At 34.0% G+C, this 26,227-nt stretch overlaps 1 protein-coding gene across 2 annotated transcripts in view; it reads right to left on the reverse strand.

Annotated features, from left to right (window-relative positions):
* Positions 1–26,227, reverse strand: part of SAK (polo like kinase SAK) — a 319,822-nt gene that overhangs the window by 243,676 nt on the left and 49,919 nt on the right. The window contains exons 4-6 of one of the 2 annotated variants that reach the window (XM_090392629.1): positions 23,898–24,012; positions 10,379–10,491; positions 7,450–7,538 (exon numbers count right to left, since the gene is read on the reverse strand). In XM_090392629.1, coding sequence (XP_090248755.1) covers positions 7,450–7,538; positions 10,379–10,491; positions 23,898–24,012 — 317 coding nt within the window. Of the gene's footprint in view, positions 1–7,449; positions 7,539–10,378; positions 10,492–23,897; positions 24,013–26,227 lie in introns of those variants that run through there. The other variant, XM_090392630.1, reaches the window with a different exon arrangement.

A 26,227-nucleotide genomic window follows, 5' to 3' on the forward strand; every position in this document is an offset into this window, starting at 1 on the left:
TATTTAATATTTATGGAACTACAAAAATATAACAAAATAAAATATACTCCATATAAAACCAAATATAAAAAAAACTAAATAACTAAAATCCATACAAATATAAATTTAAATTTTTATTTCATTTAGCATTTCTCTTCAGGAAATGTGATTTCGAAAAACATAAAATGTCTACTGAATGATTACTAAATCTTATTCTTATTCTAGATACAAAATTGCCTGAAATAGAAAATACTCTCTCTCTCTCACTGGCTACTGAACTTGGTTTTATCATTTTCAGGGCATCAAATAATAAATCTAAATTCTTTGTTTTCTTTTATTGGTTGCCTCAATTACTGAAAATTCGGCCTTCGGATTTGATATTATTTCTTCAGGTTCCTCAAGCTATGAATTAATTTTTCAATTGCTTCTTTTAGAGCAGCGATTTTCAACCAGTGTGGCGCAGAACATTGGTGTGCCGCGAGAGGTCTTCAGGTGTGCCGCGAGATTTGTGAAAACAAATTAATTGAAAGAAATAATGTCGTAATTTGCGCGTTTATTCCCTTGAACTCCCAAAAAGGATAAGTAATTACTATTATTAATATCTTCTGTATGTAAATCAATTAAAATTATGCCTATTTTTTGCCAGATCGTCAAAAAAATTAAAATAATATATTTTTAGTGTGTCACAGAATTTTAATAATTAGTCTAGGTATGCCATATTATGAAAAAGGTTTGAAAATCACTGTTTTAGAGCATTGACCTGATTAATAGTTTCTCTATCTCCGATATATTCATCATCGGAATCTGTTTCCATACAAGAATTTGGATATATTCTAGGCAATATTTTTCCAGATAACTTAATAATATTGAGTTTTGAAGCTAGTGGAAATACACTAGATTTCTTTGTTGAAATGTTTTGTAGATTTTGCAAATATAGCAAAAGGGTTACCAATCCAACTTGTCTTCTTTCTAATTCGTACTTCTAAAGCATTTAATAATTTGGAACTAATTTCAGTCTTTAAATTTTTTAGTTCATTTAACACAAATTCAAATATGCCTTCACTTGTTAATAAACTGGCATCTCGCCACCATAAGGCTTAAGCTGTTAGACGTACTGGTTCCAACACTTTAAGAAGCTACATGATTTCAGGATATTGAGCTTCATTCCACATATGAGAATCACCAATATCATTCAAAGCTAAAACAACACATTTACTCATATATGGTACTAACATACTATAGGTTGCCCAGCCAACCTCTCATATATGATTATAAATCTTTCAATCATGGCCTTTAACTATTCCGACTCATTTGGTAGTCAAGAATCATACTTAATTCCTTTCCTTTTTCTTGTTTTACATAATTCTGAAGGATGCTATCTCTTACGGGAGATTTTTCTAAAAAATTTGCAAATTTTTCTAATTTGGGAAATTGATTGCAATTGTCAGACAACACAGGGAATCCACAGTCGTTATCTAGATCAACAGAATTTAAAAAATCCTTGCCATAGTCATCTTCACACTCTACGTCATCTTCCGATTCCTCACTTGTAACATATACATCGGTTTCAGCAATTTCATTATTTTCATAACACATCAGTAACTGCATTTGCATGTCTAGCATTCGCCTGACTCATGAAGATTAGTTTTACTACAATATGCTTGTGTCCAAGGCGACTTCAAGTCAAAATGTTAACGTTTTTAATTAAATAATTAACTTTTACATATTAATTCTAGTATCTAAAACCGTTTTTTTTTTTTTAATTTAAAACCCAGTTTTCGAATTTTACAAATTTATCCAATAAAACTGGTTTTTAGAAAAGGACAAACCGTAGTTTAAAAGAAACTACAAATTAAAATTTGTGATTTCTTTTAAACTACGTTTTTAATTTTTGGAAGGTTTTTGGGAAAATTTGGAGAAAAGAGCAGAGCTAATAATAATGCCAAATACCTGTTGGATTTCTGCTCAGGACATGGACTGGTTACTACTAACACAATGTTCCAACATAAAATGTGTACAAATTCACATGAAGAGAAGAGGCAAGGAATAAGAAAAGTCTCATTGACTATGTTATTGTTCGTAGTGATGTTTTCTCCCTGGTGCAGGACAACAGAGTGTACAGAGGATCTGAAATTGGAAGTGATCACCATTCGGTCTTGAGCAGGATAAAATTGAATTTCATATTGAAAAGAATAACATGTAAGAAAGTTTTAAAGCGAATAGAAGTTGAGCAGCTCTCAGGTGTAAACTGTAAACTAAAATACACAACCATGATTGAAGAAAAAATTAAAGAGTTTGAGAACAGGAACCAAACCTTGGAGATTCAATGGCAAGCACTGAAGAAAACACTGACTGATTCAGCCAGAGACAAATGTAAGAAAGCTAAACGCTGTGTAAAACTAGCTAAACAAAAGTTATGAGAGGACTTTGATAAGAACATAGAAAATAAATATCAAGAAGGTAGCAGAATATTCTGGAGGTTGTTGAAGAAGCTCAGGAATGTGATGGAGGAAAGAGTGCTGTAAAAGAAATTAGAGATGATAAAGGTGACATGAGAACAGGAGAAAATGATATCCTGGAAGTATGGAGCAATTACTTCGAAAAATTGCTAAAAGAAACAAGCAGTGATGACAGCACAGTGGTAAAAAACACTGACCAGGCTTTCAGTCAGAAATACATATTCATACTTGAAGTAGAAAAAGCCATCAAAAGCCTGAAATGTGGAAAGGCAGAAGGAGTAGATGATATTCGACCAGAAATGTTCAAGTATGGAGGTATAAAAGTCTTACAGCTGCACTGCATAGTTCAAAAGGCCTGGACAGAGGAATGAATTCCAGATGATTGGAGTAGAGCGCTCATAGTACCCATACATAAAAAGGAAAATAAAACAAAACTGAATGTGAGAATTACGGAGGTATCTCTACTGAGTATTCCTTGCAAGATATATGCAAGTATACTTGAGAAACGGTTGAGAAGGATTGTGGAAGGGAAGCTTGGTGAAGAACAAGATGGATTCAGGCCAAACAGAAGCTGTCAGGATCAGATTTTAACTTTACAACAGATAGTTGAAAAATCACGGGAATATAACAAAGATCTGTATTTAAGTTTTGTCGATCTGGAAAAGGCATATGATAGGGTTCCAAGAGAGAAGTTATTCGAAATGCTAGAGTTATATGGTAGCAATGGGGCATTATATCAAGAAATACTTGACTGCTGAGTAACACAATTCTAACTGCTGACTTATAACTAGAATTGAAGGAAGTACAAGAAGGGGGTTTAATATTAAATCTGGTGTTATACAAGGGTGTACATTATCCCCTCTGTTCATTATCTATATGGATCATATTATGAAGGAAAGGGGTATTAAACCTGATATCAAAATTGGATGTGTTAATCTCAGCTCTTTGCTAGAAGTATAACATCATCCAAATAAATCTGCTACAAGTCTGCATGATTCCCTGACTAAAGTGAATAACTTGTAATAGATACAGCATGAAGGTCAGCAATAACAAGACAAAGACAATGAAAATAGGTAGAAGAAATGAAAATATCAACTGCATTTTGAATGGAGAACCTATAGAACAAGTAAAACATTTCAGCTACTTAGGCAGAATTTTTAGTGAAGATGGTAAATTAAATATGGAAATAGAAAACAGAATCAACAAAACTGGTATGGTGGGAAGTCAATTGAATAAATTCATATGGAATAAGAGATAAATTAGTCAGAACACTAAATTAGATGTATACAAGACAGTGTTCAAACCAGTTTTAACTTAATGGATCTGAGAACTGGGTCAGAAGTAAAACACTTGACCAAAGACTAGAGACCGCAGATATGAGAGTCCTGAGAAAGATTATAGGGGTGAACAGATGGCATCAATGGCAATATCATATTAAAAACGAGGATATTAGGAAAGAACTTGACATTGTTACCATCCAGCAATGTGTTAGCTGAGCTAATCTCAAATGGTATGGTCACTTAAACAGAATGGGAGAGGAAAGATTAGCAAAACAAGTGTTCTCTGCCAGGTTGGCAGGAAAAAGACCCAGAAGAAGACCAAGATATAGGTTAACTGATACAATAAAAAGTGCCTTAGAAGATAGAAATATAAGATCTGATAATGTTGGAGTCTTGACAGGTAACAGACTGATTTGGAGGAAAATTGTAGATAGGAAATTAGTAAAGATATAATTTTTCATGTAGTATTATCATATCCTGTATACCCCTTGAGGGTATATATCAGGAATTTGATGATGATTACCTAAATGTTCAGGTAAACAATTTGTCTATCTTCTGTCTTACTGAATTAATTTTTTCATGACTAACGATTTGTTCGACAAATTAGATTCATGCATGATTGCTATATTCTAGTGGATACCAATTTCTTATATGTTCTTGAAGGAAATGAAAGGAAACAGCCATCTAACACTGAAATTTTGATATGTCAAGAGATGTTAAGAAACTGGCACTTCTTAAAATTGTAAAAAGAAATTAACATTAAAGAAAGAAAACTTTATGGAACTGCTATGAAATAAATTTTGACAAGCAAATTTCATCAGCTCTGGAAATGAGTCTTTTATGCTGAATCAGCAACAAGACTCTGATTCCAACTTGTGATTTCTAGATGACCAATCTTCCTTGTTCATTCTAAACATGATGGTCTAATATCACTCAAGGGAATATTCCTATAAAAAGCAGGACTGTTACAATGACATCTGGTTTAATTATTACTGATTTGAAGAGGAAGGAAGACCAAATGCACATCAATGACAGTGATAACATGCAACATTCAGACTTGAAAGCAGTGACTTGGAATAATAAATCACTGAAAATACAGTTTTCAGTGATTTATTGCATTTTCCAATGCGAGGAATCTCTTCAATGATTGGGAAAATTCATATATTTTGAAATTTTCTTAGATAATATTAACAAAATTTATCTGTAAAATTAAATCTGCATCTTGAAACATTTGTTTAAACTGATACTTAATTTATGGTTTTGCTCAGTTTTTTAAGGAGTGATTTTGAGATTGATGCAGTCAATTCTCGTTACATTAAACATTATAACAAACCAACTCACTATAACAGAGAATTCCAGCTGAAGCTAAATAAGCACATTGCTATTGCATGCACAAATTTTCACTTGGTTAGAAAAGTAAATTATACTTGCCAAGAATTATATTCTTGTTTAATCCTTTATCCAAGTGTAAGCATACAAAATTAACATGTGAAGTATCTTCATGACTAGGCTACTTGTATATAGTCTGATGACCTCACATCAATTGCCTTAGTATCTTCCATAATGTAAAACACACTACCTTCCACATGTGCATAATGCTATGCATTAAAAGACCAGTTTTGACCTTTATTCACATGAAAAAATAAAGAAATGTCCATTATAGACTAAACAAAGTATAGGGATCCAAGAAAGCATGATAATATTAGGAGAAAGACATTCATACAGAAAGACTTAGGTGTTGTTCATTATCCATATAGGAGAAAGACATGCAGATAGTGGAAGACAGAGAAGCCTGAGCACCTTTTTATCATCATATATCTAAAGCCTATCATTTTTCCTTTTTCAACAGTCTCATGCAACTGAACAATCAATTGAAATTAAAATCTGGAGATGACTGGTATCCAGGTGGTTAGTCTTATCTAAGTTAACTTCCTTGAGTAGGCCTTCTATGCCTGGGATCCCCCCCATCCCTGCAGTTGATCATCAAACCACAGTGAATTAAGATGTGGAAAAATGTGAAAAACCTCTTATACCCAAGTGCAAACAAACAGTTTGGACACGAAGTATCTTCACTAGAAATATGACTTCTGCATTAATTCAACCTAGGCAAAATTCCTGGGTCTGGTTCCCACTAAAAAAAACCTCAATAAAGGTTAAAACCAGTCCGATACTGTTCTTTCTTAATGCATAGCATTATGTATGTCCGAAAGGAAGTGTGTCTTGCATTATGAGAGATACTCTGGAAACTGATGTGAAGTCACTAGCCTCTATATACATGAAGCCTATATGTAAAGATACTTTACACATGAACTTGTGCTTAAACTTGGATAAAGGATTAAACAATATAATTTCTTGACAAATATAATTTTATTTCTAATACTGATCCAAAAAAAAATTAACTATAACAAACTATTCTAATGGTTCCTATGAGTTTTCTATAGTGAGAGTTGACTGCACTTATTATTTTTTTAATTCTATGAGAGAGAGAGAGATGTATTGAACACTCATATTTCTTTGTAACAAATTTTGCATATTTTATAGTTATTAAAAGAAGAAAAATGGGGATGATCTTTTAATTTTTCTTCAGCTATGACATTGTGTACTCAAGTAAAGTTGATGATTTTGGGAAACCTTACTAAATGTCTAACTGAATTTTTATGCTAGCTACTTTACTTGTTCACATGCACTTAATAAAATGCAGTTGACTCTTACTTTAGCAAACTCACAGAAACTACAATAATACTGAAATAAAGAGCCAAAGGCTTCACTTCAGCGATGAAAAATTATTCAAAGTAAGTGGATATTTAATCCAACATTATTTCAAAGCCGAATAGAGAAACTACAAGAGTTTTGTGCCGAATATAGAGACTATAAAAGTTTCAGCAGATACAAGCATAAGCAAACCTTTCATGATGGGGGCAACTCGTAGTAAAGGTGGAGTAAGCTCTGATTACTATCCTTGGTATTTCCCATTGTAGTGATTAACTACAATCTGTTGTAGTGAATGTTAGCAACATCACTACAATCTGAGTATTTACATTTTGGGTTTGCCTGCTCACTGATGAGACCTCAACAAAGGTCGAAACGGTCTGGGTAGTGAACCCCCCCATTATGTATAACATCATACATGTCTACTAAAAGATGTGTTTTACATTGTGGGAAATACTAAGGATAGTGATCAGAGTTTACTCCAACTTTACTACGAGTTGTCCCTGTCATGAAAGGTTTGTTTACGCTTGGATGCACCGAAACTTTTATAGTTTCAATATTCAGCACGAAATTCTTGCAGTTTCTCTGTTCGGATTTGAAATGTTGGATTCAATATCCACTTAATTTGAATAAACTACAATAATAGTTTATTATAGTGAATACCTTGCTATAGTGAATTCTGTTTAGGCAATGTGCCAATGGAGCTAGTGAGAATTTTGGTAGTTTGTTTACAGTGAATGAATCTGTTATAGCAGTGTTTGCTAGAGTTAGATTCAACTGTACATTCTTACTAGATCTAGCACATAAGCACAGTTGAAATAATGTTAGCAAATGTAGCACAGTTTTAAAAAAAAGCATTTTTGAACCAACTTGACTAAATTGCTTGAGTCAAAACTTAAAAAGGCTTCTGTTTGTTAAATTGAAACCTTTTAAGGGTCAGTTTTCAAAACTTCATTTAGTTTCGTAATTTTAAGTAATTCTAGTAACTTTAAAACATTAAAGTTAAAGGAGGAAAAACTTACGGAGATATATAATTAGGAGTTCCACACATTGTAAGATGCTTCTCATCAGGTCCAGATAATTGTGTTGCTAGGCCAAAATCAGCTATTTTCTAAAAGAAAAAAAAAAAAAAAAAAGTGAGTGAGAATATAACAAAGATGTATTTAAAAAATTCAAAGTTGAGCAGCTTTTGGAGGTAAACTGTAGATTTAAATTTCTAATATTATTGGAGAAAATATGAAAAAGTTTTGAAAACCACAATCAGACTGGCAGATTGAAGTAAACAATAATTCAGCCAGAGAGGCCTGTGATAAAGTTATCTTCAAGGACAGAAAAATCAAAACCCCATGATGAACTCAGAAAGTTAAAGAGGCACTCATGGAAAAGATCCAAGTTCCAAGATCCATATCCAAGTTCCTAAGCAAATCAGCATGGGAAATACTAAGATAAAAATACAGAGAGAAATGCAAACCGATGTATTAAAGTAGTTTAACAAAAGCCATGGATAGAATACAGAAGATAAATATCAGGACGTTAGCAAAATGCTCAGGAGGCTATTGAAAATGTTTAAAAATGGAAGAGAGTACTGTAAATGGAATCATGATAAAGGGTGCATAAAAAAAATGGTGATAGATATTCCACAAGAGAAAGATATTCTAGAAGACAGAAACATATGATCTAATAACAGATTAATTTGGAGAAAAATGGTGTAGCGAGGCTTAAGTGCTTTTGGTAATAGGAGCTGCACTGAGAGAAAGGATTAAAAATACTTTCTTTTAGGGTTACACGGTGATCAGCATTCATTTTAAACATTTTTTGGAATTTACAACCGTGTTAAAAAAACTTTTTTTTATTATCCCGACGTTTCGATCTTCACATCAAGATCATCACCTGGAGCGTACATAAATATACAGGACAAGCTGAGTTACATCATTAACTGTAAGCTAGAGAAACAATGATTTGATCAATGTTATTCTACTGGCGTGACCTCTGGTGAAAAAAAAAATAATAATAAAATTTAAATAAAATAAAATAAAAAATAAATTTTTACATCAAGCTAAATTCTATTTTCACAATGACAGGAATAAACATTCTTTTAGATGGTTTTCTTTCAGAAACAATTGGTGTCCTATTTTTAGTATTACAATTCTTATTTTTGATTTACAATACTGGATTTTCTACAGTCCTGTTTATAGTTGTTCTTGGTGAGGAAGGTTGAATATATACCTTCCATATGTTTGGGATTTTTAGACCACCATTGTTGTTCAGATTGGGGTGGTTGATAATAATCTCACAAGCTTCCTTGAATTTCCATTCGTACCATGTTCTAGTGTGATGTAGACAGCTGGTGGTTTTCCAATCAATTCTGTGTAAGGTGATCAGAAAGGCCAGCTTCCATAATTATTATATTTAATGTGTCGTTTATGAATGGCACATTAAATATATACACAATAAACAAATATATATACAATAACCATAATTATTATATTTTATATTTTAATATAATTTAATTTAATTTATATTATAATAAAGTATGCTCCATAGGGATTGCTGCAGCACCACGAAAGGAGGCCTTACATCTTATTAAAGTGAGCACAATGGCTCTTTGTCTCTCACACAATGGTGTCCATGACTTCTTTCCAAGCTCTCTCTGTGTGTGTGTGTGTAGAGAGAGAGAGATCACTTTCAACTTCCTGGCATCATTCTTTTCCCAATTTTATGCATATAAAGTTGAGGAAAATCACCTCATACCATACCAACAGTTCACCACACACCTCCTCTGATTTTTCAACAGAAGAACATCAGAAAAATCCTGAATAGCTTGGATAAGAACAAGTCATATGGTCCTGATGATATATAGCTGCTTCTTCTCTCTCCCCAACTGTGCTGAAATCCATTCTGAAAATAACATCTGAGAGCAAAATCATTTACACTCCCTGCATTCACAATGAACTCTGGCAATGCATTCAACTCATCGATCACTCTCCATGTCAAAAATCTATTTGTCACACCCTCTATATCTACTCCTCACATTTCGTATCTCATAGCCCAGATTCCCACTTTTAGACAGAACCCATAAAAAAATTTGGATGTGATGTGTTCTTTCAATTTCAAGGTACTTGAACTTGTCATACAAACCTACTTAGTAAAACAAATCACAACCACAGTTTCTTCATAAACTGTTCATCCACTACATGTCATAGTGAAAGGATTCCTCTCTTCAGATTTCCTTACTGTAGAATATGTGATCTCTCAACAATATACTCTATAGTATAGAGTATGCAAGATCTCACCATTATTGCTGATCTTCAGCAGGTATAACCTGTCAAATGGAAAAAAAAAAATCTTTCCTAAAATATATATCACATCCATCTTTCCTTTTTTGGTGAAGAGACTATTTGTCACATTCATCTACACTTGCTAACCCTAAATAAATCTCAAATTCATCAAGCCTTAGTAAACTGTTCTAAATATTCTTCATTTCTTCCAAAAGAGGAAAAATAACAAGCTGATTAACTGACAATCCCCAGCTCTCTGATAGGCTCACTCCAAACACATATTACAAATATTTTGTTTCCGAGTTATGCCTTTTGTACAGGTGCTTTCATTTCTCCGCTGTCCTCCTAACCCATAAAAATGCAGAAAGCTGCAGGTTCCTTAGATTATTAATGGACATATATTTGTTCATATCTACATGTATCTACACAATTTCAAACATACCAAACTTTTCTTCTTCTTTCATACCATTAACCTTGGTTTCTAAAACAATTCTTCTTACACAGTGTTCTCCAAAGCCTACAATCTCAAGCTGTAAAAGGCCTACAAAAATTGCAACATGAAGAGTTATTTAAACTATTATTTTATTAGTGCATGCATGTTTGTGTATCTATCAATCCCTCTCTCTCTCTCTATATATATATATATCTTTTTTTTGGCTTTGTTTTTACTTACCACATCCATATTCTCAGTTATAAGTAGATTTGAAAGTGTTAAATCTCTATGCAGAATATTATGGGAATGCAAATACATCATCCCTTCCACGACCTGTTTGAGAATCGGACGTACTGTCAAAAAAAAAAAAAAAGAACATTCGAAATTTCAAACAGTAAAAAATAACATACCAAAGAACAAAACAAACATTTTGTACATATCATTCACGTGGATGCTTTAGTGGAGAAAATGCATATCCAGAGATAAAAACTAACCAAATTTATTTAGCTATTACATTATTATGCCAATATATTTTCTACCTTAGTCACCAAGGAATCTTCATGAGCTCAAAGAAATGTACTAAGCATATGCATGCAGGCCCCAGGAAGGCAAACACAGACAGTGCAAAAAGCTGGCTCCTACAATCTAACTTGGTACATTGATAGAATCTTGCTGAAAGCCTCGAAATGATGGTTTCCCAGATTTTTGGTAACGTGATGCAGCCAAATTTGCTAAGATTTGAAGAATGTTATAGTGCTGCAGCAGATTACAGAAATAGTCTCTCTCTAATCCTGCATGCACATATTTAGTGTAATAAGAGGAAGGTTTTTGCTATTGGATCCAGTGATCTATATCAATGGCATGGTCTACCTCCTCAGAACAGCTGTAATGGACAGAGTTCCTGTGTTCTACATACCAGATCCAATGAGGGGGGGGGGAGACTTTCCTCTGATACACAATCAGATTTAAATCAGAGAGACTATTTTGGGAATCTGCTACAGCACTACAACTTCTCCATATCTAAGCAAATTTAGCTGCATCACATTACCAAAAATCTGGGATTTATTATTAACCAAAGTTTTTGAGACTATCAGCAAGCTTCCATCACAGCACCCCTAGAGGGTTCCAGTAAAGGCTATATGAGCCTGCTTTTTACAATTAATCTATGTTTGCCATCCTGCTTGTGTACCTGCATGCACATGTTTAGCGTATTTCTTTGTGCCCATGAAAATTCCTTGGAGAAATAATAGTTTACTAGCTAGATAATTAAATTAATTATCTCCAGATGTGTATTTTCTCCGCTAAACATCAACATCTAAACATCTATAATAGATTTTCTCCATATATTTTACATATTTTATCTCATTATTTTGTTCTCTGTGTGCGCATAATCTAAGTTGCAAATATTTACTGATACTATCACATGACAAACATTTCTAATGTGTAATAAAGAAAACATTACTAATTTACAACTACTTTAGAATAACAACAAGCATTCACAATGGAGCAAGAAAAATACTGAATTCAATAGCAGCAATAAAAAACATGTAGTAAAATTTTGATGAATGTTAACTAATAATCGCTTTAATAGATTTGAAAAACAGTAATAAAAGACAAACAAAGAAAATGGAAAACACCAACTGTATCTTCAGTATTATATGGGCATTTCTATAAAGTCTGAAGATTCATTACAGGAGGTCCACACTAACCATTATTATTTGCATAATGTCTACCATATCTCTTCTTATTTAAGCACCTGGTATGTATACTTGTGACTATCGCTAAAGTTTTTGCTTCAAGTAAAAAAACAGATGGAACATCTAGGGATAATGGAACACCAATGGCCCACCCTATATTAATTTACTAAGGAATTTTCAAAGGCACAACTGCAGGAAAGCAAGCAGACTGAATTTAAAATGATGTAATACTTCTGTTCTAATGATCTATATTACAATGAGAACGCTGATCATCAAGCTGATGATTTAACTTATAATTACAGTCTCCCAGATTTTACAGAGTGGTTTATTCCCCCCTCCCATCCACCTGCACACACACAAAATCAAATGATCTGGGTCAATGGTATGGTTTGTAAATGCAGAGTGACTGTAGTTTAGATAGTCAGCATCTTCACTACAGAATGACTGATTTATCTTCCTGGGGCAGGCTCTTAGCCTTAGCTGCTTTGGCAGTAATTCCAAGTAATAACTACAAAATAATCCTATTAACCCTGGGTATGAAAGTCTGATAATGCTTTCTTCAAACACCATTTCCATGAACGGCTCCAGTGCATGGAGATGATCAAGAAGCAGTAATATGGCATGAGCATCCTTCCATTACAGTTTCTTTAGCCACAGATACTCCAGCCGTCTCCCAGGATTGTTATAATCTCCAGTCTGTCATTGCATATAAATGAAAATTCCACATTTAGCAATCTCCCAGACGCAAGATAGGATTGAATGAAGGACTTTTGGGGAGTCCATCTAGCAGTGGACAGAAAATGGCTGATGTGATGATGTATGTAATTATCTCTTGACACTTCCATAAATTCCAAACCCACCTCCTACATGATCTTTTCTCCTTCCAATCTCATTATCTCTTCTAATATATCCCCATTACTGAATTCTACCATAATAATTATTTAAATTGTGCTCATACAGCTAAACTATCAGTGCATGACGACATCTTCCTTTGTAACCCATGTCTTACAGCAGCAACTGACTATATATTTTATCATGTTAGCTTTATCAGATGACAATCTCAAATGCCAAACCCTCACCAATCCTGCCTTTCCTTAAACTTCTACTTTGGTTGCAATTATTTTCCCATTCCCTGTCCTGTTCTCATTATTTTTCCTGAAAAGACAATATTCCTTGTATTCTATACCAGCAAACAATATATTCTCCTCTCACTAATGCTTATAATTCTGATCAAGTGAAGCCAACTAATGCAGAAAACTCCTTACCCTTATTCTTGATACTTCTAAAATTAGAATACATGAATTACAATACTGTAATAAGACAGGTGTCCTTGCATCTTTTAATGACTGTTACATTCAGATTTGAGACATGAGAAACTACATTCAGTGTCATTTGATCTTTCTCATTGCCACACTCTCATCTGAAGGGTACCTGCACATAATGTGCATCTTCTCCCCCCCCCAATCCTGTTAAGAGATCTACTTTTAATGATTTTTACACTTTTTTTATTATATTATTTTATTCCTTTTCTTTCACTGAACAAAACTTTCAGATATGAATTCCAAATCCATTCAAATGTAATCCAATTCATCAATCATATACTAGTCCTTTTATACATGAAATTCAATCCATGCATCTAAAAACTGCATATTACAGAATAAAGCTTATAGAATAAGTAAAGAATTTCATCTACTTAGTCACAATTTTAAAAATGACAAATTAAACATGGAAATAGATAGCAGAATAAGCAATGCTGGTATTGTGAAGAGCTTGCTGAATCAATTTATATGGAATAAGAGAGAAATTAGCTAAAAATACTAAAGATAGTGTTCAAGTTTTAAATTTGGATCCAAGCATTGGATTAGAAATAAAATAGAACATTAACTACTACCCACAGACATGGAAGTTCTAAAGAAAATTAGAACAGATGACAATCAAAATTTAAAAATGGAGACATTAAAAAGTAACTCAAATCAGCATTCAAGAATGTGTGAGCAGAGATAATCTAAGAGGGGTGCAGTTAGAGAATAAAAGAGAAGAGATTAGCAAAAGAAATGGGATGGCACAAAAAAGATGTCGGTGGATGTTAGAAGATTGAAGCATAATATTCAAGAGTACTTGAAACTGGACAAAGATTCATTTGGGGAGAGAAAAAAAAAAAAAAACACAGTCAGTAATAATGCAAACTAAATTATACAGTATGAATAATGGTAACCAAATTACAAACAAAAGAACAAATGAATTGGAAATGAATGGTTTTCAGTATGCATCATAGGTAGCAGTGCAGTCTAGGATGATAGCACATGCAGTAAATGTGATGCATGTTGCTCTTTACAGTAGTCTAAAAAGGCAACTGTTGTTGAGAAGTGTATAACTATCAAACTACTGTTGAGAGTTTCTTGTTGGAAAAAGGACTTTCTGCAAAGGACATTCATAAAAATGTGTGTCCAGTTTATGATGAGAAGTGCTTGTAATGTGCAGCAGTTCACAACTAGGTCCAGAAATTTTCACAGAGAAGACCAATCTGATCATCCCGTTGATATTACAAAAGAAGTCACTGTGAAATGGATAGACCAGTTGATCCAAGATTGCACTCTCTAGACAGCATAACGAGGCAATAGGCTGTTCTCATCCAGGCTAAGTCTGTGTGCACAGTGAGTGCTCAGAGAACCAAGTCCTAAGCACAAAACAATCTGAATGGGTCTGGCATTGCAACATCTCTTCTGCTATGCAGATGAAGAAGACATGTTAAACAGGATTGTTGTGGAGAAAAATTGTGAGTTTGTCACTACCAAGAAGAATCAAAGAATGCTTCAATGAAATGGAAATATCCCAGTATACCACCAGGCAAGAAGTTCAAGGTTACACAATCAGCAGGAAACCTTAGGCTTCTGGTCTTTTAGGATTCTCAGGAAGTACTGCTGGCCTGTTTTCAAAGGCATGGTGCAAATGTGAATGCCACATCATACTGTAAAATTTTATTGAAGCAATTTGCCAAATTTGAATCAGAATGCAATTTGCCAAAAATGTCAAGGCCTACTGACAAGAGGAGTATTACTCCTGCATGGTAATGTGAGAACTCATACAGTTATAGGAACCATGGAGAGAATTCAAGAACTTCAGCTGAAACTCCTTCAACATCCACCTTACATCACCAACCTTGCTCCAAGAGATTTTTACCTGTGTGGGCTACTGAAACAGCACCTTGGTGATAAACATTTTACTGGTGATCAGGAGGTCTAAAATTGAGGTGTGGAGTTGGCTGAGACAACAAAAGAATTCTGTGCTGCTGGTTTTGAAGGATTGATAAAGCACTGGAACAATACAAATGTTGAAGGGGATTATATGCAGAAATAAATGCTTTTCCATGGTTTGTATTTCACTTATTTTTATAATCATTTGTTATTTTTTTACAAAACTGAGTGTATCTCACAACTGGCAGGATTTTTGATTTTCTTACTCATTGTGGGCATGCACCAGTGCAACATCACACAGGTGCATACCCACACCTGCCACTACCATGTGCAATATGAATTTAAGTTTTCGATGTTTGCTTTCTAGGGCACCACTAGGTGCATCAGTTCACTTAGCTGTTAGTCTTCCTCTAGTTTTTGTTGTGATTTAGTTTTTTTTTTTTTTTTTTTCCTGCCATCTTAGCATCAAACACTTATTTTGCTAACCTTTCCTCTGCCATTATATTTAACTAATAACACATTCGTTCACATTCTTGAATGCTAACAAATCTAATTTCTTCTTAATATCTTCAATTTGTATTATATTTCTACCACTAATTCTGTTTACTCCCCTAATTTTTTTTAAGACTCATATCTATGATGCTTAGTTCCCTGTTAGCAGCTTTTTTTTTTTTTTTTTTTTTTTTTAAAGTATAAAGAAATTAGCCAAAACATTCAACCAGCAGTATGATGCCGGTTGAATGTTTTGACTGATTTGAACAGTCTTGCATACTAGATGAATATGTAAGTTTCTGTGGTTTAGCAGTATTGAGATCACATGTTTTTAGATAGATAAGGAGGTGAATAAAATTAAACATATATAACCCTACAAGTTTCATAAGTCATCAGGCTTACATTGTCAGATTAGCAAAAGTTGTACAAAAAAAAAGAGAGAGAGAGACTAGAAACAATTATTACATATATTAGATGTTTTAAGAACCTTACAATTGGTGTATATATATATGAATAAGTAACAGAATAAAAGTATTAATTTAATTACTGTATATGTATTGGTACAATGCTAGTTGTTGCTGTTGTTTTCTGTAGCATTGCATATGTCATATCCTAAGTTTGTGGCAGTTAGAATTTTAATGAAAGCACAACCAAACTTGGTGTAGGATTAAGCCTTGATTTTTTGTGTATGGGGGATCCTTAGCATTTGCAAAGCTTCCTTGAATTTTCTTGTAAAACAATTATGATCAATATAAGGTTTCTGTTTGTCACCAAACTGCCTGATAGCCTGTAGTAGTTATATGCCAGTGCTTCCCAAACTTCTGGATGTCAAGGCCCCCTTTGGAAAAATTAAAATATTTCACGCCCTCCCCCGAAAAAAAATCTTAATATACATATATTATAATATTTATTATATTTATATTCAATGCAAAACATACACAGCAAATATTGCAAAAATCAAATGCAAATATTATATTTTTAACATCTTACATACACATTTCACAAGGCACATTATCTCATATTTTTATATAGATAGATATATTGTTATTGTACATTTGCAGTACAAGTACATGAAACATAAAACGATTAGTAATAAAGAATTAAAAACAAAAGAAGTTTAATAACAATTTACACACTCCAACTCAACATCAATATAAGAAGCCTGAATGGCAAAGAAATGGAGCTAGCTGAGGAATCAGATAAGTACCAGATCGACATAATAGGGGTGACTGAAACAAAAAAGACAAACTGGTGAGATCTTTCTGAGCAATAAATACAAAATGTTATATTCAGCCAATGACAATCAAGGAAAAGAAGGAGTAGCCATAGTATACAACACAAAATATGAGGCTAATCTTGAATGGCAGTCAGTCTCAAGTAGAGTAATGTGGGCAAATATGAGAATGGGAAACTGGACAATGAGACTTATTTGTGCCTATGGTCCCACAGAAGGTTCTACTAAGGTAGAAGTGGAGGAATTTTTTGAGGCTTTAGAAAAAGCAACTGACACAATGAAAAAGGAAAAGTTAGTCCTTGTTGGGGATCTAAATAGTAGAGTAGGAAATGATTGTGAGACATACAAAAATATTTTGGGAAATTTTGGAGAAAAGAGCAAAGCTAATAATAATGGCATAATAAAAAATAAAAGAGTTTGAGAACAGGAACCAAACCTTGGAAATTCAGTAGCAAATCCTGAAGAAAACATTGACTGATTCAGTCAGAGAGGCATGTGGTGAAGTTGTCTGCAAGGATAGAAAAATTAGAACTCCATGTTGGACACAGGAAGTTAAAGAGGCAGTGAAGGAAAAGAAGAAAGCTTATCAAAAGTTCCTGGCAAATAAGTCAGCTGGTGCTCTTAGAGAATACAGAGACAAATGTAAGAAAGCTAAAAACACTGTGTAAAAGTAGCTAAACGAGTCATAGGAAGACTTTGGTAAGAACATAGAAAATAAATATCAAGAAGGTGGCAAGATATTCTGGAGGTTGTTGAAGTTCAGAAATGGAGGAAAGAGTGCTGTAAAAGGAATTAGAGATAATAAAGGTGACATGAAAACTGGAGAAAAAGATACCCTCGATCTATGAAGTAATTACTTCTAAAAATTGCTAAAAGAAACAATCAGTGACAAAAAAAAAAGTGGTAAAAAAAAACACTGACCAAGCATGCAATCAGGAATACATATCCATACTTGAAGTAGAAAAAGCCATCAAAAGCCTGAAATGTGGAAAGGCAGCTGGAGTAGATGATATTCGACCAGAAATGCTCAAGTATGGAGGTATAAAAGTCTTACAGTGGCTGCGCTGCATAGTTCAGAAGGCCTGGACAGAGGGACAAATTCCATCTGATTGCAGTAGAGCTCTCATAGTACCATTATATAAAAAGGGAAATAAAACTGAATGTGAGAATTACAGAGTGTTCTCTATAATTTTACCAGGAACATTCAGTCGAGTGTTCCTGGTAAGATGTCAGTATACTTGAGAAACGGTTCAGAAGGATTGTGGAAGAGGAGCTCGGTGAAGAACAAGATGGATTCAGGCCAAATAGAGGCTGTCAGGATCAGATTTTCACTTTATGTCAAATAGTGGAGAAGTCATGGGAATATAACAAAGATCTGTATTTAAGTTTTGTAGATCTTGAAAAAAGCATATGACAAGGGGCCAAGAGAGAAGCTATTCGAAACGCTGCAGTTGTATGATGTCAATGGGGCATTATATTAAGCAATACTTAGTCTTTATTTGAGTTGTAAGTCAGCAGTTAGAATTAAAGTAAATACAAGAAGATGGTTTAATGTTAAATCTGGTGTCAGACAAGGATGTACATTATCCCCCCCTCTCTTATTCATTATCTATATGGATCACATTATGAAGGAAAGTGGTATTAAACCAGATATCAAAATTGGACATGTTAATGTCAGCTCTTTGCTTAATGTGGATGATGTTATACTTCTAAATAAGTCCACTACAAGTCTGCAAGATTCCCTGACTAAATTGAATAACTGTTGTAATAGATACAGTATCAAGGTCAGCAATAACAAGAAAGACAATGAAAATAGGCAGAAGCATTGAAAATATCAACTGCATTGTGAATGGAGAACTTATTGAACAAGTAAAACATTTCAGCTACTTGGACATGATTTTTCATGAAGATGGGAAATTAAATATGGAAATAGATAGACAACAGAATCAAAAAGCTGGTATGGTAGGAAGTCAACTGAATAAATTTATATGGAATAAGAGAGAAATTAGTCAAAACACTAAATTAGCTGTAAACAAGACAGTGTTCAAACCAATTTTAACTTATGGATCTGAGAGCTGGGCTAGAAGTAAAACACTTGACCAAATATTGGAGACCACAGATATGAGAGTCCTGAGAAAGATTAGGGGCATGAACAGATGGCATCAATGGCAATATCATATTAAAAAAGAGGATATTAGAAAAGAACTTGACATTGTCAGCATCTAGGAGTGAGTTAGTAGAGCTAATCTCAGGTGGTATGGTCACTTGGGAGAATGGGAGAGGAAAGATTAGCAAAACAAGTGTTCTTTGCCAGGTTGGCAGGAAAAAGCCTAGATTATAGGTGGATTGATACAGTAAAAAGTGCTTTAGAAGATAGAAATATAAGATCTGATAATGTTGAAATCTTGACAGGTAACAGATTGATATTTATGAAGACTTGTAGATAGGAAGTTAGTAATAATGCAAATTTTTCATGTAGTACTATCATATCTTGTACACCCCCCCCTTGAGGGTACATGTCAGGAATTAGATGATGATGAAGGATTTACATGGTTGATGCAAAAGAAATATTTGAACACCTGGCTTGGCTGGGGTGGGGGGTGGGGGGGACAAACAAGAGGTCATCTCTGAAAATTGAGTAGGAATTAGAGGGCATATTGCTAATGTTGAAAATTAATATAATTTTGATAATTAATCAATATCTAGTCCTCACAAGGATGTGAGGACTAGATTTTGCACTCAGAGTGTTGAATGAGTGGAATGCATTGCCAGAGCATTCAGTGGTCTGGCAATCTGATATTCTGTGGATAGTTTAGGTTTCCTTACTAACTATTATAATAACGGAATAAACTCACGTAAATTATTCTTTATTCGTAGAATTTTCACCTGAGTATCACAGGCATCATCAGTACAGGTATAAGGCTAATTAAACAATAACTGTTATATTCACAAAGCACCACCTACAAAGTAGCTAAGGTTAAATTTCCGAGTTATTTATTTTTTTAATTATTTAAATTTAATTATTTAGTTATTTAATTATTAAATAATAATTATTTAATTATTCAATTATAATAATTTTTAAAAAATATTATTTTTTTAAATAATTATAATTATTTAAAATGGGGGCCACCTACAGCACCCCCTCCCTGAGTTCTGAACTGGTAGGCCGGTTCTCCTTAAATTCTGATGACTCGAATTTTGAAAACCCGAGGGGGTTCCACCCTGTTGCCCTCCCCCCCTCATCTTTCCTATAAGTATAAAAATACCTGGAAGTCTATAATGAATTATTAGCTATTCTATGAGTTAGTGCTATAAAAGTGAAAATCAGTTTTCATCATCATCATCATCAAATTCCTGTCATGTACCCTCAAGGGGTGTACAGGATATGACAGTATTACATGAAAAAATTACATCATTACTAACTTCCTATCTACAATTTTCCTCCAAATCAGTCTGTTACTTGTCAAGACTCCAACATTATCAGATCTTATATTTCTATCGTCTAAGGCACTTTGTACAGTATCAATCCACCTATATCTTGGTCTTCCTCTGGGTCGTTTTCCTGCCAACCTGGCAGAGAACACTTGTTTTGCTAATCTTTCCTCTCCCAATATATTTAAGTGACCATACCATCTGAGATTAGCTCTGCTAACGCATTCCTGGATGCTGACAATGTCAAGTTCTTTCCTAATATCCTCATTTTTAATATGATATTGCCATTGATGCCATCTGTTCATGCCTCTAATCATTCTCAGGACTCTCATATCTGTGGTCTCTAGTCTTTGGTCAAGTGTTTTACTTCTGACCCAGCTCTCAGATCCATAAGTTAAAACTGGTTTGAACACAGTCTTGTATACAGCTAATTTAGTGTTCCGACTAATTTCTTTCTTATTCCATATGAATTTATTCAATTGACTTCCCACGATACCAGCTTTGCTGATTCTGTTGTCTATTTCTATATTTAGTTTACCATCTTCAGTAAAAATTGTGCCTAAGTAGCTGAAATGTTTTACTTGTTCCACAGGTTCTCCATTCACAACACAGTTGACATTTTCAATGATTCTGCCTATTTTCATTGTCTTTGTCTTTTTATTGCTGACCTTCATACCATATCTATTACAACAGCTATTCAATTTAGTCAGAGAATCTTGCAGACTTGTAGCGGATTTATTTAGAAGTATAACATCATCCGCATAAAGCAAAGAGCTGACATTAACATCTCCAATTTTGATATCAGGTTTAATACCACATTCCTTCATAATGTGATCCATATAGATAATGAATAACAGAGGGGATAATGTACATCCTTGTCTCACACCAGATTTAACATTAAACCATCTTCCTGTCCTTCCTTCAATTCTAACTGCTGATTTACAACTCAAATAAAGGCTAAGTATTGCTTGATATAATGCCCCATTGACACCATATAACTGCAGCGTATTGAATAGCTTCTCTCTTGGCACCTTGTCATATGCCTTTTCCAAATCGACAAAACTTAAATACAGATCTTTGTTATATTCCCATGCTTTCTCGACTATTTGTCGTAAAGTGAAGATCTGATCCTGACAGCCTCTATTTGGCCTGAATCCAGCTTGTTCTTCACCAAGCTTTTCTTCCACAATTCTTCTCAACCGTTTCTCAAGTATACTTGCATAGATCTTGCCAGGAACACTCAGTAGGGAAATACCTCTGTAATTTTCACATTCAGTTTTATTTCCCTTTTTATATATGGGTACTATGAGAGCTCTACTCCAATCATCGGGAATTCGTCCCTCTGTCCAGGCTTTCTGAACTATGCAGTGCAGTCACTGTAAGACTCTTATACCACCATACTTCAGCATTTCTGGTCGAATATCATCTACTCCTGCTGCCTTTCCACATTTCAAGCCTTTGATGGCTTTTTCTATTTCACGTATGGATATGTATTCCTGACTGCATGCCTGGTCAGTGTTTTTTATCACTGTGCTGTCATCACTACTTGTTTCATTTAGCAGTTTTTCAAAGTAATTACTCCATACTTCAAGGATATCTTTTTCTCCTGTTTTCATTTCACCTTTATCATCTCTAATTCCTTTTACAGCACTCTTTCCTCCATTCCTAAGCTTCTTCAATAACCTCCAGAATATTTTGCCACCTTCTTGATATTTATTTTTTATATTCTTGCCAAAGTCCTCCCATGACTTTTGTTTAGCTAGTTTTACACACTGTTTGGCTTTCTTACATTTGTCTCTGTATTCTGTAAGAGTAAAAGCTGACTTATTTGACAGGAACTTTTGATATGCTTTCTTCTTTTCCTTCACTGCCTCTTTAACTTCCTGTGTCCACCAGGGAGTTCTAATTTTTTTATCCTTGCACACAACCTCACCACATGCCTCTCTGGCAGAATCAATCAATGTTTCCTTCACTGAATTTGCCACTGAATCTCTAAGGTTTGATTCCTGTTCTCAAACTCTTTCATTTTTTTTTCAATAATATTTCTGTATTTTAGTCTACAGTTCACATCTGAGAGCTGCTCAACTTTTATTCGCTTTAAAACTTTCTTACATGTTATTCTTTTCAATATGAAATTCAATTTTATCCAGCTCAAGACTAAATAATGATCACTTCCAATTTCAAATCCTCTGTACACTCTGGTGTCCTGCACCAGGGAGAAAACATCACTATCAACAATAACATAGTCAATGAGACTTTTCTTATTCCTAGCCTCTTCTCTCCATGTGAATTTGTGCACATTTTTATGTTGGAACATGGTGTTAGTAATAACCAGTCCATGTCCTGAACCGAAATCGAACAGATATTTGCCATTATTATTAGCTTTGCTCTTTTCTCCAAATTTTCCCAAAATATTTTTGTATGTCTCACAATCATTTCCTACTCTACTATTTAGATCCCCAACAAGGACCAACTTTTCCTTTTTCATTGTGTCAGTTGCTTTTTCTAAAGCCTCAAAAAATTCCTCCACTTCTACCTTAGTAGAACCTTCTGTGGGACCATAGGCACAAATAAGTCTCATTGTCCAGTTCCCCATTCTCATATTTGCCCACATTACTCTACTTGAGACTGACTGCCATTCAAGAAGATTAGCCTCGTATTTTGTGTTGAATACTATGGCTACTCCTTCTTTTCCTTGATTGTCATTGCCTGAATATAACATTTTGTATTTATTGCTCAGAAAGATCTCACCAGTTTTGGTCTTTTTTGATTCAGTCACCCCTATTATGTCGATCTGGTACTTATCTAATTCCTCAGCTAGCTCCATTTCTTTGCCATTCAGGCTTCTTTCGTTGATAGTACCGATCTTTAACTCTGGTGATGTTGAGTTGGGGTTTGTTTTCAGATTTGTTCCAGTAGCTGACTTTTCGATGTTCGCCCTGGTTCCCTGGCGAAAACAACGGGGGCCTTGTTTAACCGGGCGACGCCCCAGCCGGCATGAAATTTTGTCATGTTGTACCATCATTTTTTATTTTGATTTAACCAATAAGAATACAATTTGGTCGGCTAAATCCCAAATTGCCAGCCCATCCTCGTTCGTTCAGTATCAAAGTAGATACCCAACAGGGTGCACCACGAGAAGGTGAGGATTGGACATTAGGTCAGAAGCCCTGGTCGGTTCTCCGCATTCCTTTAAAGGCTATGTGGAGGTCTCCTCTCAGTTATACAGCTTTGATCCTTAAGCACCCCCTTAATCATTTTAAAACCTATATGATCAATTCTCACTAGAGCATATATATTATCGCAAACTCACTCACTACTGGAAAGTCCCAACCAAAGTTATCTATACACAATATTCTATTCAAATAGAAATTCACTATAACAAACTATTCCTGTTCCCTAGGAGTTTGTTATAAAAAAGAAACAATTTCATTTTTTTCATTCACTGTGCAGAGTGGTTCTATGCTTTGTTGCAATTTGTGTTTTAATAAATAGTACTCTTTATCTAAAATGAGATACCATGCTTATATCAACCTGTCTCACTAAACTTAAACTACACAGAAGCAAGCAATAATACACACAAAATCCAATAGTAGCCTACTTAAGTCACAACATTTCAAATTTAATAATAAATAAGCTTTCCAGGAACTAAATAACTGCTTATTATAATGCAACTACAAAAATGTGTAATCATAAAAAAATAAACAAACCTTCTTTTTCGCTGAAGGGCATACCCCTGATCTTTAGATATCCATACAGTTCACCACTCTGACACAATTCTAGGACTAAGTATATATAATTTTCATCTTCAAAATAACTATAGAGCTTTGAGATTCATAAAGGAGAAAAAAAGGAGATTACAACACAGAAATATTTATAATCATTAAGTTTGTAAAGATATATTTAATTTCTCATTAATGAAAATATTCCTATTCTTAACAAGTCTGAAAAACACTATAATAAGTGAAAACTAAATGAGCAAAAATAAATTGAACGAAAATATTAGGTTTAGTGGTGAAATTATAGAACGAAATAGGATATTATAAATCCATCATTATATCAGAGCTTTATTGGAAAACTTAAAAAGTTTTGAAATTGACAAGAGAGATTTAAAAGACCATAGCTCTCTGTGTTGCCTTCATATGGCACTGCTTAAAAAACCTGCAGATCCATCTCCCCTTTTTTTGTAATGTTTTATTAGTGGAGATTTGTGCTTAATCAAATGAGATTTATGCCATCTAGGCTTGCTATAAGGTTCAATGGTTTTATCACTAGTATCTTAGTTGTTTTTGTTTTTTTTAAATAAAGAACTATTTTTTAGATGTCATGAATCTGTTTACAAATGTCTCCCAAGAGAAGAAATTTCACATATGCTACAGTTTCAAGAAAATGAGCATTTTGCTATGGCTTACCCACTTTGTTTCTAGGCAATTTTCTTTTAGGAGTCATCTGAAAAGAAAGCTCGAAAAGACTGTCATCAGAAACCTCAAGTGTGACTAAGTTATGCAGATGATAAATTCATCATCTGGTTTGGTTCGATGAAACAACCCAACCAGTTGATGAATATATCATCTGAATAAATGAATATTGTCATTTAACTTATATTTAACAAAATCTCTTGAAGTGTACAAAAAAGTATACGAAACTAATAGAAAATCATTGAATAAATAATTTTTATCTCAAAATTAGTTACGTGGTTCTGACAAATGAACAGTATTATTTGTGAAGTCTTGAATTTGAACAGATCTCATATTTTTTCAAACTTCTAAAGCACTTCTAATGCATCAATCCTGCTATATCTTGATCATTCTCTGGAGTTACTCTGCCCTTTTTGAAAAAGAAACCATACAGTCTTAAATATTAGTCCAGCTCATATATTTTCTGACATCACTACTCTGATTCATAAAAACCTCGACCCAGCCCACTTCAATATCTGGGTATTTATTGGCTATGATGCGATTGCCGTCCTACTATGAAGAGACAGAAAAGTCAATTGAACAACATACTGAAGAACATGTCTGAGATGTTGAATATCATAGGAGTGAAGCCTCAGCTCTGTCATTAGTCATTACATGTGCTCTCTTCAGCTGACACAAAAGACGTTTCACAAGTGTTATGGGATAAATTGAAATGTATCCCGTAACATTTTTTATCTCGAAATTTATCTCATAACATTTATCCCATTAGAGATAAACTATGAAAAATCTCTTTTGGAAATAGCATTAGATCCTAAACACCTAAATATTAATCCAAGTATCAACTTGTCTGAATACATCCTACCATTCATTAGCCAAACATGTTTACATGAATGTGTATATATGCACAATGTTGTGAATATTATTATTATTACGTGACATCTCCAGGAAGTCCAAAGTTTCATATAGGGAGGACCCCTACTCTACATCTCTCTGTCTCCGCCACTCAATCCACCAAATACAACTAACCGCAACTACACCATCTACCACCTGCCACCACCACTAGTATTTTCCACAGACAATCACAAACATCCATGCCAATGGCAGGATTCAAAACCACATCCTTTTGGCTAGACAGCAGATACGCTAACCGGCCAACCAGGCCAGCATATACAACATACAATTAGAACATCAGTTTCTTTTATAACTACATAATGACTGTCACCTTTGTTAGTCTTTACTATTTTGTCTTCTGATTTGTATTTCTTTCTTTTAAGGTTATACGGTGGTCAGCATTCAGAGTGAAGAATTTATGGAGAGACACTACACGATAGAATAATTACTTTACTTAACATTAGGAAAGTAACATTCAATGTTTCAACCTCTGTATTGAGGTCATTATCAGGAAAAAATACATATGTATAAGATACAAACTACATGACACTGCACTATACAAAAGTAAAATGAATCTAAATGCTTGTTAATCCTCTAACCCAGCCTGACCTCTTGTGGGAAAAAATAGATAAAATAAAAAATGAAAATACAAATAAATTAAAAACGGAACTACTCCTCTCACATTGAGATTTTCTTCTGGGCTTGTTCTGGTTGTTATAAGGGATGCAGAT

The sequence above is a fragment of the Typopeltis vanoorti genome, chromosome 5, assembly GCF_054136105.1.
Source record: "Typopeltis vanoorti isolate ZY-2024b chromosome 5, IOZ_Tvanoo_1.0, whole genome shotgun sequence".
NCBI lineage: Eukaryota > Metazoa > Arthropoda > Arachnida > Uropygi > Thelyphonidae > Typopeltis > Typopeltis vanoorti.